This window comes from Oryctolagus cuniculus, chromosome 5 (genome assembly GCF_964237555.1).
Source record: "Oryctolagus cuniculus chromosome 5, mOryCun1.1, whole genome shotgun sequence".
NCBI classification, from domain to species: Eukaryota; Metazoa; Chordata; class Mammalia; order Lagomorpha; family Leporidae; genus Oryctolagus; species Oryctolagus cuniculus.
Genome location: NC_091436.1, coordinates 66,471,458 through 66,489,888, shown reverse-complemented (window position 1 = coordinate 66,489,888; position 18,431 = coordinate 66,471,458). Strand labels below are relative to the sequence as shown.

At 40.5% G+C, this 18,431-nt stretch overlaps 1 protein-coding gene across 8 annotated transcripts in view; it reads right to left on the bottom strand.

Moving 5' to 3' along the window:
• HACE1 (HECT domain and ankyrin repeat containing E3 ubiquitin protein ligase 1) overlaps positions 1 to 18,431 on the bottom strand; it is a 154,158-nt gene that overhangs the window by 75,513 nt on the left and 60,214 nt on the right. For all 8 annotated transcript variants that reach the window (XM_051855413.2, XM_070073752.1, XM_051855409.2 and 5 more), the window contains 2 exons: positions 15,513 to 15,663; positions 397 to 731 (listed from right to left, as the gene is read on the bottom strand). In XM_051855413.2, the coding sequence (XP_051711373.1) occupies positions 397 to 731; positions 15,513 to 15,663 (486 nt within the window). The remainder of the gene's footprint in view (positions 1 to 396; positions 732 to 15,512; positions 15,664 to 18,431) is intronic.

Here is an 18,431-nt window from a genome sequence, read left to right as displayed (position 1 = left end):
ACTAAAAGAAAAAAAAGAATTTACTTTGTATTGTCTTTATAAATTTAGAAAATGCAGGCATGCCTAGTCAATTTGTAAAATGAAATCATATATACAATTCATCAACAGATGATATAAACAAGTGACTTTAAAGATTTTGAGCATCTATGCTCTACACATTTCAAGTACATAATTAAGAAATCATGCTCAGGTGACATTCGCTATTCTGAACAGAAATAACTTCTGTATAACTTGCTTGAAATTTAAATATTTTGTACTAGATCTAGATTAGTACAGTAAGCATCCTAAACAAGATAAGACTAAAACGTAAAAACCAACACACTTGTTGTTACTGGAATTACAAAAATGTCATAGAATTCTTCACCAGAGGAAAAAAAATAAGCCTAGTCTTCTTACCCCGGAGGCATCTGACAAGAACAGCACATGTAAAAAGCTTGAATGACAGCACTTAGCCGGTTAGCTGTCATAGAAATAACATCCTGACAATCTGCATTGGTTTCCTGTTTCCCTGCAAGAGCATCTGGTTTAGATTCCCCTGTGCCAGTGGATAAATTTTCATAGTTTGCAGGTCCTGGAGGTTCAAATGGTGGAATGGAAGAAGCATTTTGATCTTGGCCTTTTTGTTTCAGTAAAATAGAAGTGATATCCGTCGAATCTTTTTTGTTTTTCATCAATTCTGTAGCTATTAAAACTAGCCATTCATCTAATGAGTGCCAAAGCAACTCCAGAGGCTAAGAAAAAAAGAAAAGTTATTTTAAAAAAACATTATTTTAAAACTATGGGATAAAAAACATCCACTCAGCCAAACAAATATTATAAAAGGGAAAATTGACTCTAGATACTTCTATCTTCCCAGTATGACCATACTACCAAAGGTAACAAAAATATCAAAGTCGTATAAATGATTATTTGTTCATTTTCAGCAAAAATTTAATTTGCACTAAAGTATTCCTTAGACTAAGAAGGGAAAATTAAAATCTAACCTAAAAATTAAAAAGCTTATTTCTTCTTTTAATTTTCAAGTATTTAGTTTCGCAAGTATATGCTACTTCTATAATCCCCTAACATTTACATATTAATGGGATGTGAACAGTCTTTTTTCAATTAAAAAATGAAAATTCCTATGTACAAATATTTTAATTTTATTTATTTATTTTTAAAGATTTATCTATTTATTTGAAAGTCAGAGTCATAAGGATAGAGAGGAAGAGACAGACAGAGAGAGAGAGATCTTCCATCTGCTGGTTCACTCCCCAAATGGCCACAACTATCACTGCTGGGCCAGGCTGAAGCCAGCAGTTAGGAATTTCCCCTGGGTCTCCCATGTGGTTGCAGGGGCCCAAGGACTTGGGCCACTTTCCATTGCCTTCCCAGGTGCATTAGCAGGGAGCTGCATCAGAAGTGGAGTAGCTGGGACTAAAACCAACGCCCATATAGAATATCAGCATAACAAGCAGTGGCTTTACCCACTATGCACAGCACCTGTCCCTACAATTGTGTTAATTATAAAAAAAAGAGAATTCCAAAAGATACTAGTAATAGCCTAGTTTACTATGATTCCTTCTTTATAAGTAATTTTAGAATTGTGATAATTTATATTAAAAAATATAAAATGCAGTATATTTACATATGCACATATATAATATATGCTTAAACATATGATTCATCACTAATAATCAGTAATTTTTAAAACAAGAAAAATTACTAAACCTCCACCATAAGAGTGAGTGGTAAATTCTCAATTCCAAATAAAGATTAAGTTTTTTTTATTATCTTTTTTTAACTTTTATTTAATGAATATAAATTTCCAAAGTTCAGCTTATGGATTACAGTGGCTTCCCAACCCATAACTTCCCTCCCACCCGCAACCCTCCCCTTTACCACTCCTTCTCCCCTTCCATTCACATCAAGATTCATTTTCGATTCTCTTTATATACAGAAGATCAGGTTAGCATACATTAAGTAAAGATTGCAACAGTTTGCTCCCACACAGAAACATAAAGTGAAAAATACTGTTTGAGTACTAGTTATAGCATTAAATCTCAATGTACAGCACACTGAGGACAAAGATCCTACATGAGAAGTAAGTGCATAGTGACTCCTGTTGTTGACTTAACAAATTGACACTCTTGTTTATGGCATCAGTAATCACCCTAGGCTCTTGTCATGAGCTGCCAAGGCTATGGAAGCCCCCTGAGTTCACTGACTCTGATCATATTTAGACAAGGTCGTAGTCAAAGTGGAAGTTCTCTCCTCCCTTCAGAGAAAGGTACCTCCTTCCTTGATGACCTGTTCTTTCCACTGGGATCTCACTCACAGAGATCTTTCATTTAGGTTGTTTTTTTTCCCCCCAGAGTGTCTTGGCTTTCCATGCCTGAAATACTCTCATGGGCTTTTCAGCCAGATCTGCATGCCTTAAGGGCTGATTCTGAGGCCAGAGTGCTGTTTAGGACATTTGCCATTCTATGGGTCTGCTGTGTATCTCACTTCCCATGTTGGATCTTTCTCTCCCTTTTTTATTCTATCAGCTAGTATTTGCAGACACTAGTCTTGTTTATGTGATCCCTTTGGTTCTTAGTCCTATCATTATGATCAATTGTGAACAGAAATTGATCACTGGGACTAGTGAGATGGCATTGGTACATGCCACCTTGATGGGCTTGAATTGGAATCCCCTGGTATGTTTCTAACTCTACCGTTTGAGGTAAGTCAGCTTGAGCATGACCCGAATTGCACATCTCTTCCCTCTCTTATTCCCACTCTTGTATTTAACAGCAATCACTTTTAGTTAAGTTTCAGCACTTAAGAATAACTGTGTATTGATTACAGTATTCAACCAAAGTATTAAGTAGAAGAAACAAAAAAAAATACTAAGAGGGATAACATATTAAATTTAAGGTTTTTTTAAAAATTTTTTTTATTAATTTATTTGAGAGGGAGAGTTACAGACAGAGAGGGAGAGACAGAGAAAAAGGTCCTCTGTCCACTGGTTCACTCTCCCAGTGGCCACACCAAGTGGAGCTGAGCTTATCAAAAGCCAGGAGCCAGGAGCTTCTTCCAGGTCTCCTACACAGATGCAGGGGCCCAAGCACTTGAGACATCTTCCACTGCTTTCCCAAGCCAAAAGCAGAGAGCTATATCTGAAGAGGAGCAGCTGGGACAGGAATTAGCATCCAAATGGGATTGCCAGCACTGTAGGTGGAGGCTTAGCCTACTACGCCACAGCACTGGCCTCAAGATTAATAGTTTTTAAAAAAAAAGTAAAGGGAATAAACTGTTTCTTACTTCTATACTATTTAAAATATTCCTATTGAAAATAATGAAATGTCTTCTGTAAATTAATAAAAAATGTCATTTTACTTTTTAAATCATTTCATCACAAATGCTACCATAGGACCAAACACTAAAGATGAAATATAAACAAGATCTGCAACAATCAGTAATTTTTTAAAAGATTTATTTATTTATTTATTTGGAAGGCAGAGTTACAGAGTGGCAGAAGCAGAGGCAGAGAAACAGAGAGGAGATCTTCCATTCACTGGCTCACTCCCCAAATGGCTGCAACGGCCAGAGCTGAGCCAAGCTGAAGCCAAGAGCTTTTTCTGGGTCTCCCACATGGGTGCAGGGGCCCAAGGACTTGGACCATCTTCTGCTGCTTTCCCAGGCACATCAACAAGGACCTTGGATCAGAAGTGGAACAGCAGGGACTCAAACCAGCGCCTATATGGGATGCTGGTACTGCAGGTGGCAGCTTTACCCAGTATACCACAATGCTAACCTCCAATCAATAATTTTTAAAATGAGCATAAATATAAACGCCCAACTACTATTAAAGACCTATGAGAACATTTTAGATTCCAAATGAAGATTAACAATGGGAAGGGGCTAAACAGTGTTTCATCTTCACTATTTTAAATATTCCTATTGAGAATGATTTGTCTTTCTGAAAATAAATGCTAAACTTACTTTTGAGTCTGACTGGATCATGGATTGCTACAAATCAGACAATGTGCTTCACAAGAATCAGTCCTCAAAGTATTTCAACTAAAGAAGTAATCTTGCTGGTTGTTTTGTTTGTTTGTTTAAGAGTTTATTTATTTATTTGACAGCTAGAGTTACAGACAGTGAGCGGGAAAGACAGAGAGAGAGGTCTTCCTTACGTTGGTTCACTCTCCTAATGGCCACTACAGCTGGATCTGCGCCGATCCGAAGCCAGGAGCCAGGTGCTTCTTCCCAGTCTCCCATGCGGGTGCAGGGGCCCAAGCACTTGGGCCACCTTCTACTGCTATCACAGGCCACAGCAGAGAGCTGGACTGGAAGAGGAGCAACCCGGGACTGGAACTGGCACCCATATGGGATGCTGGCACCGCAGGCGGAGGATTAACCTATTGCATCACACTGCCGGCCCCTGTTTGTTTGTTTTAAGATTTATTTATTTCAAAGGCAGAGTCGCACAGAAAGGGGGAGATACATTGAGGAAGAGATCACCCAACTGTTGGTTTACTCCCTACATGGTCATAATGACTGGACTGGGTCAGGCCAAAGCCAGAGACCAGGAACTCCATCTAGGTCTTCAGCATATGTGGCAGGAGTCCAATCACTTGGACCATTTCTGCTGCTTTCCCAGGTGCCATTAGCAGGGAGCTGTACTGAAAAGCAGAGCAACTGGGACTTAACCAGTACTGATATGGGATGCAGCATCACAGGCTGTGTCTTAACCTGCCACACCACAATGCTGGTCCCAAAATATTCTTATAGACCACTATAGAAAGAGATGATACAATCATATTTTGAACTTTAAAAAAATGTTTAAGTAACCTGTTATACCATGAAATTCTTCTTAATTAATGTTTAACAAATAATTACAAAGCATCTTCAGCTTTTCTTCACATACTGATAACACAATCTTTTGGGGGGCTATTTTACTTAATGAATTTACAAGTAATCAAATCACTCCAGGTCTTCATCTAACATATTAAAAGAAAAAAACACAGGCCGGTGCCGTGGCTCAATAGGCTAATCCTCTGCCTTGCAGCGCTGGCACACCGGGTTCTAGTCCCGGTTGGGTCGTCTGTCCCCATTGCCCCTCTTCCAGGCCAGCTCTCTGCTGTGGCCAGGGAGTACAGTGGAGGATGGCCCAAGTCCTTGGGCCCTGCACCCCATGGGAGACCAGGAGAAGCACCTGGCTCCTGGCTTCGGATCAGCGCGGTGCGCCGGCCGCAGCAAGCCGGCTGCGGCGGCCATTGCAGGGTGAACCAACGGCAAAGGAAGACCTTTCTCTCTATCTGTCTCTCTCTCACTGTCCACTCTGCCTGTCAAAAATAAGAAAAAGAAAAAAGAAAAAAAGAAAAAAAAACAGAATATAACAAACTACCATCAACTATAATCAACAAAAACCAAGTTTCACTAAGTGAACAAACATTTAGTTAGTATGCACTAGGTAGGCAAGTTTGTGCAGGTTTCCCTTTTTAAGAGAAACTATACCCACAAATGTAAGGGCTTTTCCAAAGTCACGAACAACAGTTGGAAAATTTGGGTCCCTGAGATGGGAGAAGAAGGATAAGAGTTACCAGCTGCCATAAACATTTGCATGATAGCTTCCCTGGAAATGCTAATCATGAGCCAAGTTTGAGCTGACAGTTTCTCCTCAGGAACAAAACACTGAACCTGCTGTAGAAGATGAAAAAAAAAACCTTTATGTCAGCAGAACTATTGTGCTTTACATCAGAAAATGAACCTCCAGAATGGAAAGAACAGGTGGTGACAGAAAACTACTTGAAACCAAAGAAAAAAAGAATCATTTGGTCTGTAAATGAGAAGGGATAAAACCTGGAAAATCAGAATAGTGACACATGTTGATTATGCAGATGAGCACTAAGCCTAACGTAACAATCTCATCTTCAAATATTGACAATACACAAAAATTAAAGACAAACTTTGAAGACTCTAGAAATATCATCAAAGGAAAAAAGCTGTGTAAAAATGACAGTGACAATAAAGATATTAAAAAGCTAGTGTTTTCAATAAAGAAAGATAGCCAAGAACTAAAAGAAAAAAAGGGGAATAAGCCATGTTAGCTTTTCACTTTTCTCTTTTCCCCCATGTTTTCTTTTCTCAGTCACACATGAAATCTTAATCTTGAGATGACTTCACTAAATCTTTGAAGATCTATTCAGAAAATTCATTCCTCAAACACACACACACACACACAAACACACACAAACACACAAAATCACTATAAAAATTACTTTGATTTCTAATTGTGGAAGAAGCCCAGACAAAAAGAATTAAAGTAAAATATAAAAGTTAGAAACAAACCATTGCATATTATTTCTAAGATGCTCACTATAATCATAAGTACTTATAAAATATACTTAAGATACAAAGCACCATACACCTCAATTGTTACTGAACAATAAGTAAATTCTTGGTACTGTGAATATACTGCCTCATTTCATATTACTGAGTGATCTTCATCACAACTATATTTCTATATATAGTATCAGTAATATGACAATCTTACATGACTTATAAACATTTTACATTATATATTACTATAATATATAATCACAGAGTTGTTCGACAATTTTGTAAAATGTAGATAATGATTCAAGAGGTGCCCAAGGGGTCAGCACTGTGGCGTAGTGGGTAAAGCTGCCGCCTGCAGTGCCACCATCCCATATGGGTACCAGTTCAAGTCCCAGCTGCTCCACTTCCTATGCAGCTCTCTGCTACAGCCTGGGAAAGCAGTAGAAGATGGCCCAAGTCCTTGGGCCCCTGCACCCATGTGGGAGACCCGGAGGAAGCTCCTGGCTCCTGGCTTTCGATTGGCCCAGTTCTGGCAGTTGCAGCCACCTGGGCAGTGAACCAGGGGATGGAAGACCCCTCTCTCTCTTTCCCTCTCTCTCTCTCTCTGTCCCTGCCTCTCTGTAACTCTGCCTTTAAAATAAATAAATAAATCTTAAAAAAAAAAAAAAAAAAAAGGAGGTGCCCAAGTTAGAGAACTGACAGGAAAGCATTACTAACAAGTTTACTCATAGTACAATTGCACAGTATCTAGCCTGGCTATTCTTAACCTGAAATACCAAATGCCACAACCAAAGATAAGATCATCTTTTTTTTTTTTTTTTTTTTTTTTTTTGGACAGGCAGAGTTAGTGAGAGAGAGACAGAAAGAAAGGTCTTCCTTTTGCCGTTGGTTCACTCCCCAAGTGGCTGCTACAGCTGGCGCGTTGCTTCCTCATGGTTGCTTCCTCCTGGTCTCCCATGCAGGTGCAGGGCCCAAGCACCTGGGCCATCCTCCACTGCACTCCCGGGCCACAGCAGAGAGCTGGCCCGGAAGAGGAGCAACCAGGACAGAATCTGGCGCCCCAACCGGGACTAGAACCTGGGGTGCCGGCGCGGCAGGCGGAGGATTAGCCTAGTGAGCTGCGGCGCCGGCCCCAAAGATAAGATCTTAAAGTTAAAATTTCATCAATCTCTCTCAGCTTCGAAATTTTACAAATACAATTCTATGGAATCAGTAATAAGCAAAGCTTACTATTCACACACAAAAAAAGAGCATATGAAGAATCAGGAAACCTTTATTATCTTACTCATGCTCACCCTGCTTTGATAATAAAAACAATCTTCCAATATTCCAAAGTTCCCAAGACATGAGATAAGAATCTCAACACTGAAAGAACAGTGAACTGTTAAGATTAACTTAAAGGACTTTTAAAATAAATCAGAGTACTAGTGTAACAGGATGTTAAACCATTTCACCTGCTAAAAACACATAGCCTATAAACCCACTCATTCTTAATGGAAAACCCATTAGTTAATCCTAACAATAAAGTGACATGTTAGAATCTCTAGTTGATGAAATGGAAAGTAGCAATCAATTGCTAGCTTAGATAAAATGTGGTAAAAATTAAAATGGTATTTCCAACCTAACAGTTCAGCAAACAGCAAACAGTAAAGGCTTTTAACAACTTCAATCTCACTACAATGAGAAGTGACCTCACACATAGATGGACAGTTTCTATTTTCATCTTTCTAAGTGACAAAGCAGGTCATTTTGCCACCCTTTAAAGATTTGACATGTAATTCTTAAAACTGACTAGAAAGAGACTAATAGATTCCTTAACAGCTACTACTTGATAATGTTTTTAAGAATAAAAATATTTTACCAAAATGAAAGTTCAAAATTTAAGAGAAAATAATTGTTCAGAGTAAAAAGCAGTTGTCAAAAATGCCTAAAGTCATGGAAAGCCAAGGCACTCGGGGGGGGGGGACCTAAATGAAAGATCTCCGCAAGTGAGATCCCTGTGGAAAGAACAGGTCATCAAAGAAGGAGGTACCTTTCTCTGAGGGAGAAGAGAACTTCCACTTTGACTACGACCTTGTCTAAATATGATCAGAGTCAGTGAACTCAGGGGGCTTCCATAGCCTTGGCAGCTCATGACAAGAGCCTAGGGTGATTACTGAGGCCATAAACAAGAGTGTCAATTTGTTAAGTCAACAACAGGAGTCACTATGCACTTACTCCTCATGTAGGATCTTTGTCCTCAGTGTGCTGTACATTGAGATTTAATGCTATAACTAGTACTCAAACAGTATTTTTCACTTTATGTTTCTGTGTGGGAGCAAACTGTTGCAATCTTTACTTAATGTATGCTAACCTGATCTTCTGTATATAAAGAGAATCGAAAATGAATCTAGATGTGAATGGAAGGGGAGAGGGAGCAGGAAAGGGGAGGGTTGCGGGTGGGAGGGACGTTATGGGGGGGAAGCCATTGTAATCTATAAGCTGTACTTTGGAAATTTATATTCATTAAATAAAAGTTAAAAAAAAAAAAAAAACAGAGAACCAGAACTAGATGGTTTGAAAACATCTGGCCTCTTCAGAAAAGGTGCTAAAATTAAGAAACGTTTTCTGAGATATTTGGTTTAGAGATAATGCAAAGGTATGCCTACATAACCTTTTATTATGACCTCAGGGGAGAAAAATGTTCAGTCACACAAAGGGTTCTTTAAAAAGGTTAAATGCATGTTTCATAGATACTTAGGGTGGGAAGTATCACTATGCTCCTAAATCTGTATATGTGAAATACATGGACCTTATACACCTTAAATAAAATTCAAAACAAACAAACAAAAAAACAAATTTCCAACATTCATCCAAATAGATTTCACAAGTGTTTTGGAGCAGTGAGTTCTTTGAGCCTCCCATTTTTCCTTATCTTGAACAGGAATCTTGGTGGTAGTTATGACTGTTTAATCATCATATGTTGAATGTGTGTGAAGTGTGTGTGCGCATTGGGGGAGAGCTGCAAATAAATTGCCTATATCTGTTCCTCAAAAAAAAAAATGCCTAAAGTGTCCTAAAAATGAAATTAAAATAACTGGGAGAAAAAAAAAGTTTATTTACATATCATAGATATACAAGGAGACTTCAGAATTTTTGGAAAATGAAGTTAAGTTTACTTTGGTGCAAAAAATTTTTGAAATCTGTGCTTATGCTAAACACAAAGTCTGGATTCTACAAAAAAAAGCTAAAAAAGAATAACAATGATATTCTTTTCTGCCTGTTAAGACAAATATTTAAATGAAGCATGAAATGCCTATAGGGAGACTACTTAGCTCATATTTATTTTCTGATATAATTTGCAAGTACATGACAGATTCAAATTTTAACAAAAAAAGACAATAATGAATATCTATATCCAATTTAGATAATGGTGACTATGCCTATTCTTGATTTGACTATTTATTATTAAATATGAATATAAAAATGAATATAAAGTAAAATCCAGGATAGATTCAGTCTCTCTAACAGAGTGAGCCATGGCAGAAGACATTAAGAACACCTTTGGGGAAGGTGTTTGACACAGTGTCTAGGTTGCTCCTTAGAACACCCATATCTCTTATGGGAGGGTCTGGTTTGAGTCCTGGCTCCTCTACTTTCAATCAAGCTTCCCAACAATGCCTATTCTAGGAGAAAGGAGATTATGGCTCAGATGGTTAGGCCCCTGCCACACACGTGGGAAACCTGGATGGTGCTTTGGGTTCCTGGCTTTGGGGCTGGCCACTGCAGAACTTTGGGGAGTAAGCCCACAGATAGACAATATCTCTGTCTCTGTGCCTTTCAAATAAAATGAAAATAAATTTTTTTAAAAGCCCTTCATGGAAGGGAACATTTGAGCAATAAAACTCATTTAAAACATCACTGACAAAAAAGAGAAGATCAAGAATTCAGATTCAAATTTACAAGGACTGTAAGATTATCAACCTAACTAGTATTCCAGGAAGTGGTTCTGAAAAGCCAAAGTTTGAATTACAAGAAGATGCATAATTTCCTTCTTCCAGGAGGTGGCACAATAGGGGAAAAAAAGATGAAGAAAAAATAAATACACACACATAAACACACACGGCTGAAAATTTTTCTACAATGACTGAAAAAATGAGAAGTTAAAAAATAAACAGATAGACAAATATGTATACCTTTCTGTAACATTATAAGACCTTTTCTGGGTAACATTTAGTTAGAGACTCAATATTAACACAAAATTTATTTGGAAAACAATAAAGCATTTGTTATAAGATACCCCTAGATTAATGATCTGTAATATGGCTGAAATTGAGCAACTTTCAAAATAGCATTAAAGATATTTTTTACTTTTTTTTTTAAGATTTATTTGAAAGGCACAGTTACACACATACACACACACAGAGAGGCAGGTAGGGAGAGAGAGATCCATCAATCTTCCATCTGCTGGCTCATTCCCCAAATGGCTGCAATGACTAGGGGTGGGCCAGACCTAAGCCAGGAGTCAGGAGCTCCTGCAGCTGGGTGCAAGGGCCCAGGGAGTTGGGTCATCTTCACTGCTTTCTCAGGAGCATTAGCATGGAGCTGGATCAGAAGTGGAGTAGCTGGAACTTGAACCAGGGTCCCTGTGGGATGCAAGTGTCAATTTTACCCGCTATGCCACAACACCGGCCCCAACACTCTAGTTTAAAGGGAAGCCACAAGAATTTTTTTTGGTTATTTTTCTATACTGAATCCATTGTTTAGGAACAAAACTGGTAACTGCAAGTGGCAATTTGTGACAATTACCACTACTTTTCAACTCTTAAGAATTCTCAGCTGCAGTCCCTTCTCTTTTTTTAGCTTCTCTGCTAGACACTGAGTACCAGAAAACCAAAACTTCTTGACAGTATTAAAGAATGTACCAGAGTTAAAATGCTTGCAAACCATTTATTTGCAAATATTTGTAAAATTTTCCATGTAAGAAAACAAACATTTAACATAAATAGTTTTGAATCTTATAGATAGTAAAGCTGTCAATTCTAGCTAATTTTTAAGGAAGTGGTACATAAAAACATTTGCATCACTTTTTGGATAGTTTACCTATCTATATATTAAAAGACCATTTAAAGAAATACAAGCCTTCATGAACCAAAGGCAAATTTTATACTATAAAAATCTCTTAAGGGTGCAGTCATTCAACCCAACAATTAAAATACCTGCATCCCACATGGGAGTACTTAAGTTTGATTCCTGCTCCAACTCCTGATTTTAGCTTCCAGCTAATGCTGACTCTGAAGGCAGCAGTGATAGCCAAAGGATTTGGTTCTTGCCACCCAAATTGGGATACCTGGCCTGCACTCCCAGCTCCCAACTTCAGCCTGGGCCTAGTCCTGGCTGTTGAGGGCATTTGGAGAATGCACCAGTGGATGGGAACTGTCTTTATCTCTCTCTCATCTCTCTGCCTCTCAGATAAATAAAATTTTTAAGGACATTCCTTAGGGAAAGGCATTGCAATGTTAATGGGTTAACCTGCCACTTGGGATGGCCACATCCATGTAAGAGTGCCAGGGATCAAGTCCCATTTCTGCTTCTGATCCAGCTTTCTACTAAATGCTTTGGGGAAACAGCAGGTGATGGCCCAAGTACTCAGGTTTCAGCCACCTATGTGAGAAACCTGATGAAGTTTCTGGCTCCTGCCTTAAACCTGGCTCAGACCTGGCTAGCTGTTGCAGCCATTTAGGGAGTGAACCAAGAGATGAAAGAACTCTGTCACTGTGTCTCTCCCTCTTTGTCACCTGCCTTTCAAACAAATAAATAAAGCTTTTTAAAAATCTCTTGAGAAAAATCAACTTTAAAACTAACATGAGGGGGTAGCGCTATGGCGCTGAGGGTTAAAAGCCCCAGTCTGCAGTGCCAGCATCCCATGTGGGCGCTGGTTCAAGTCCCAGCTGCTCCACTTCTGATCCGGGCCCTCTGCTTTGGCTTGCGAAAGCAGTGGAAGATGGCCAAAGTGCTTGGGCCCCTGAACCCTTGTGGGAAACCTAGAGGAAGCTCCTGGCTACTGGCTTTGGATTGGCCCAGTTCCAGCCATTGTGGCCATCTGGGGAGTGAACCAGTGGATGAAAGACCTCTCTCTCTTTTTCTGCCTCTGCCTCTCTGTAACTGCCTTTCAAATAAATGAATAAATATTAAAAAGAAAAAAAAAAACTAACACAAGGTAGGACTGGCATTGTGGCATAGGGCCCCTGCCTGTGGTGCTGGCATTCTATATGGGTGCTTGTTGAGTCCTAGCTGCTCCACTTTTGATCCAGCTTCCTGGAAATGGACTGGGAAAGCAGTGGAAGATGGTCCAGGTGCTTGGATCCCTGCACCCACGTGGGAGACCCAGAGGAAACTCTGGCTTCAGATTGGCCTAGCTCCAATGGAAGTGGAAGGAATATCTCTCTCTCAGTCTGTTCCTCTCTTTCTGTAACTCTGCCTTTCAGATGTAATAAATAAGTCTTTCAAAAAATAGTAACAGGAGGGGCCAGCACTGTGGTGTAGCAGGTAAAGCTGCCACCTGTGATGCTGGCATCACATATGGGTGCCAGTTCATGGCCTAGCTACTCCACTTTTGATCCAGCTCTTTGATAATGGCCTGGGAAAAGCGACAGAAGATGGTCCAAGTGTTTGGCCCTTGCTACCCAAATGAGAGACCCGGATGAAACTCCTTAGTTCTGGCTTCAACTTGGCTTAGCCCTAGCCATTGTGGCCATCTTGGAACCAGGGGATAGAAGACCTCTCTCTGTCTCTATCTCTTTCTCTCTCTCTCTCTCTCTCTCTGTAATACTTTCAAGTAAATAGATATATCTTAAAAAAAAAAAAGACAAAACACCTAGGGGCTGGCACTGTGGTGTAGCAGGATGGGCTGCTGCCTGCAGTGCAGGCAATCCATATGGGCACCAGTGCAAAACCCAGCTGCTCCACTTCCAATTCAGCTCCCTGTTGATGCGCCTGGGAAGGCAGCAGAAGACAGCCCAAGCCCTTGAATCCCTGCACCAATGTGGGAGACCCTGGGAAAGCTCCTGGCTTCTGGCTTTGGATTAGCCCAGCTCCAAACGTTTGGCCATTTGGAGAATGAACCAGCAGACAGAAGACTTCTCTCTCTCTGACTCTGCCTCTCCCTCTCTATGGCAACACCTTTCAAATAAAATAAATCTTTAAAAATAAAAAAAAATAAAAACTGAAAGTTCTTATATTACACGTTTTTCCAAAATCTGAGTTATTTAAAAGTACAAAATAGCAATAACAATTATGCCCATACTAACTTTCATTTTGTTTACTTCATAAAAATAATAATTTTACATAAATAACAATACTGCCTCTGATTTTATATGAAATCATTTTTCTAAAGACTTCATCCACACAAGTCTAAATAAAAGAGATAGCTGTGGCCGGCGCCGCAGCTCACTAGGCTTATCCTCCACCTTGCGGCGCCGGCACACTGGGTTCTAGTCCCGGTCGGGGCGCCGGATTCTGTCCCGGTTGCCCCTCTTCCAGGCCAGCTCTCTGCTCTGGCCAGGGAGTGCAGTGGAAGATGGCCCAAGTGCTTGGGCCCTGCACCCCATGGGAGACCAGGAGAAGTACCTGGCTCCTGCCATCGGATCAGCGCGGTGCGCCGGCCGCAGCGCCCCAGCCGCGGCAGCCATTGGAGGGTGAACCAACGGCAAAGGAAGACCTTTCTCTCTGTCTCTCTCTCTCACTGTCCACTCTGCCTGTCAAAAAAAAAAAATAATAATAATAATAATAATAATAATAATAAAAGAGATAGCTGTAGCAATAAACAAATTTTTAAGAAAATATCTCAATAATTATTTCCTGAAATGATCCCTGGTATGACCTTTTGGTAAATCCAGTAAATGAGTAGAACCTTACTTTAAAACATATACACAGGGGCCTGGCTGTGGCATAATAGGCTAAGCCTCCAGCTGGAGAGACCTGAAAGAAGCTCCTGGCTCCTGGCTTTGGATTGGCCCAGGTCCAGCTGTTGAGGCCATTTGGGGAGTGAACCAGTAGATGGATGGAATGCCTTTCTCTATGTCTCTCCCTCTCTCTCTCTGTAACTCTACCTCTCAAATAAATAAATAAATAAATAAAATCTAAACACACATACACAAAACACACACAATAAAAATAAAGAAAAAATTATGGCAACACATAACACTGGAAATAGGTAGTCCAATAAAGTCAAATTTTATCACTTAATCTCTCTAGCCTTAGGCCGGCGCCACAGCTCAATAGGCTAATCCTCCCCCTGCGGCGCCAGCACACTGGGTTCTTGTCCCGGTCGGGGCACCGGATTCTGTCCCGGTTGCCCCTCTTCCAGGCCAGCTCTCTGCTGTGGCCAGGGTGTGCAGTGGAGGAAGGCCCAAGTGTTTGGGCCCTGCACCCGCATGGGAGACCAGGAGAAGCACCTGGCTTCTGGCTTCGGATCAGCGTGATGCGCTGGCCGCGGCGGCCATTGGAGGGTGAACCAACGGCAAAGGAAGACCTTTCTCTCTGTCTCTCTCTCTCATTGTCCACTCTGCCTGTCAAAAAAATAAAAAATAAAAATAAATAAAATAAATCTCTCTAGCCTTAATAAAAAAAACACTAGGGGCTGGCGCTGTGGTGTAGCGGGTAAAGCTGCCACCTGCAGTGCCAGCATCCCATATGGGAGCCAGTTCGAGTCCCGGCTGCTCCAATTCCGATCCAGCTCTCTGCTATGGCCTAGGAAAGCAGTACAAGATGGCCCAGGTCCTTGTGCCCCTGCACCCGCATAGGAGACCCGGAAGAAGCTCCTGGCTCCTGGCTTCAAATCGGCATAGCTCCAGCCATCATGACCTTCCAGCGAGTGAAACAGCGGATGGAAGACTTCTCTTTCTCAACCTTTGCCTCTGCCTCTCTGTAACTCCTCCTTTCAAATAAATACATCTTTAGGAAAAAAAAAAAAAGGAAAAGAAAAGAAAAAACACTAACAGAAGTAAATTTTACTGATGAGAAAAATACAGAAAGTTCATCAGTCAAGATTTTCTATTGATTAGATAGATAAAGCTGCAAGGAGAAAGATTAAGTTAAAAAGTGAGATAGTATGAACCAAAATAACATCCTATTAATGAAGTTTCTAATGAATGAAGGCATGCATTATCAAATTTTCCTCTTTTATGTCTAACCTTCCTGAAAATGTCATATATTTTTCTGACCTTGAACACTTGACTTCTTGGAGTTTTATTCCCATTGTAGCCCATATCAATTCCATTACTGGGGGAGGATGGACCAATCCGAAACACATGACAAAATATTCTCACAATCCTTAACAGACTCTTCATTTGAGCATCATAATTACTAGACAGGCTGAAAATAAAAATTTAAATATGAATAGATTAGGTGAAGTAAAACAAATTATATCTCAAAATATTTTTAAAAACCATTTCATCTTACTTAGAATATGTTTCATAACTAGAGTAAAATTCCTTTCCTATAATAATAGGATATGGAAAGTTTTAACAGGAAGTTCCCAAATATAGATTATTTGGATTACACATGAATGAATTAGCAATTTTAAAGCATCTACAATATAAGCATTTATCAAAGCATAAAATATGAAATTACTTCTGTATATTTCCTTGAGGTATCAATTTCAAAGTAATCCACAACTTTTAGTTCTAAAAGCATATTTATAAATTAAACTGACTGATTAGAATTCTGAATATCTTTCATAGGAAGCAGAGGTATGAATGCTGAAAGACTAAAATTCAATTAATACTATGCCACACTCAAACTTTGACAAACCAAAAAGCCTTTCAGAGTCTCACTGTACATGGGATTGATCATTATCATAAATATCAATCCTTACTTTCCCACTGAGAAACTGTAGGAGTCAGGTTAAATATGTGGAATCTAATAATATATCTTTTAAAAAAAATTTTGTAGTTGTTCAAGTAGTTTTATTTTTAAATCTCTAAATCAGTGTGATGGTTTGGACACTGAATGTCACCCAAGGGCACCTGTGTTGAAGTCTTGAGTCTCTAGGACAGTACTACTGGGAGAGGTGGTAGAACATTTAGGAGATGGGGGCTGGTGGGAAGTCATTAGGTCATTAGGGGCATGACCTCCAAGGAGACTGGGGATCCCAGGTCTCCTCCCTCTCACTGCTCTGGTTTGAGATATGCTAGTTCACTCCAATTTGTGCTCCTGCCATTGCCATTCTCTACCTGACCAGAGGCCAAACCAACGTGCCCCTCTCCCATCCACTGGTTCACTCCCCAAATGGCTGCAATGGCTAGAGCTGGGCCAATCCAAAGCGAGGGGCCAGAAGCCTTCTCAAGGTCTCCCATGTGGATGCAGGGGGCCAACCACTTGGTATATCTTCCTCTGCTTTCCCAAGCACAGTAGCAGGGAGCTGGATTCCAAAGCGGAGCAGCTGGGACTTGAGCCAGCCCCTACAGCACTTTTGATCCAGCTCCCTGATAATATTCCTGGGAAGTAGCAGGTGAGGGCTCAAGTACCTGAGTCACTGCCACCAACATGGGAGATCTGGATAGAGTTCCTGATTCCTTAATTCAGCATGGCCCACTACCAGCTGCTGAAGCCATCTGGGGAGTAAACCAGCAGATGAAAGATCTCTGTATTACTATTCTGTCATTCTGCTTTCCAAACAAATAAATCTTAAAAAAAAAAAAAAAAAAAAAAAAAGAGGGGAGGGCAGGGAGCAATCTGTAAAAATACTATTGACATAAGTTAGCACGCAGAAATAATTTGTATTTGAGATTCTCTTACGAATCTGCCAGGGGGAGTGGGGTGCTATGACATAGTAGGTAAAGCTGCCACTTGCAGCACCAGCATCCCATATGGGCACTGGTTCAAGTCCCGGCTGCTCCACTTTCAATCCAGCTCCCTGCCAATGCTCCTGAGAAAGCAGCAGAGGATGGCCCAAGTACTTGGACCCCTGAACCCATATGGGAAACCCAAAAGAAACTCCTGGCTCCTGGCTTAAGATAGGCCCAGCTCCAGCCATTGCAACAATTTGGGGAGTAAACCAGTGGATATAAAATCTTCTCTCTGAGTCTCCCTCTCTCTGTAACTCTGCCTTTCAAATAAATAAATAAATCTTTATGATAAATAAATAAATAAAAAGAATCTACCTGGGGGGAGGGGTGACTATTCAGCTTAGCAGTTAAGATACCTGCATCCCATATTGGAATTGGTTTGATACCTGGCTTTGGCTCCTTACTCCAGTTTCCTGCTAATGCAGACTTGGGAGACAGCAGTGATAAACCAAGTACTTGGATTCCTGCCATCCACATGGGAGATCTGCACTAAGTTCCCAGCTCCTAAGCTACGGCTCTGGTCCAGCCCTGGCTATTGGAGCCATTTGGGGAGTGAACAAGGTGGGTGATCTCTGTGTAGGTATTTATCTGTATCTGCCTCTGTCTCTCCCTTTGTCTCTCTCTGTCTTAATCACTCTCAAATAAATAAATACATAAAATCTACCTTAGTAACACTACAATAAATTCTAACACAACACTAATAATCAATATGCATCATCAATCATAACAAATATTTACAGGCCAAACATGGCCACAATCTTAACATATTCTATAAAGCGCTTGAAAGTCTGCATTTTGAATAGTTAGACAATTCAGTTTAGCAAAAGTTTTGGCCATAGATTCCCTTTTCCTACCCTGTTTCTCCTGTTCCACCAATCTTGCTATCATTTTTAAGAGCTAGATTGGGGGCCAGCGCTGTGCCGCAGCGGGTTAAAGCCCTGGCCTGCAGCGTCAGCATTCCATATGGACGCCAGTTCAAGTCCCAGCTGCTCCACTTCAGATTCTCCACTTCAGACCACTTCCAGGTCTCCCACACAGGTGCAGGGGCATCTTCCACTGATCTCCCAGGCTATCAGCAGGAAGCTGGATCAGAAGTGGAGCAGCCGTGACTTGAACTGGCACCCCTATGGGATGCCAGCGCCGTGGGCGGATGCTTAACCTACTATGCCTCAGCGCCAACCCCAACAATCTGTTCTTTATTTGTGATGACATGAATCCTGGTTCCTCTGTTTATTAGCTTGGTAATCAACTTAAATTTTCTTTTTTGTAAAATGGAGATAATATCTAAATTAC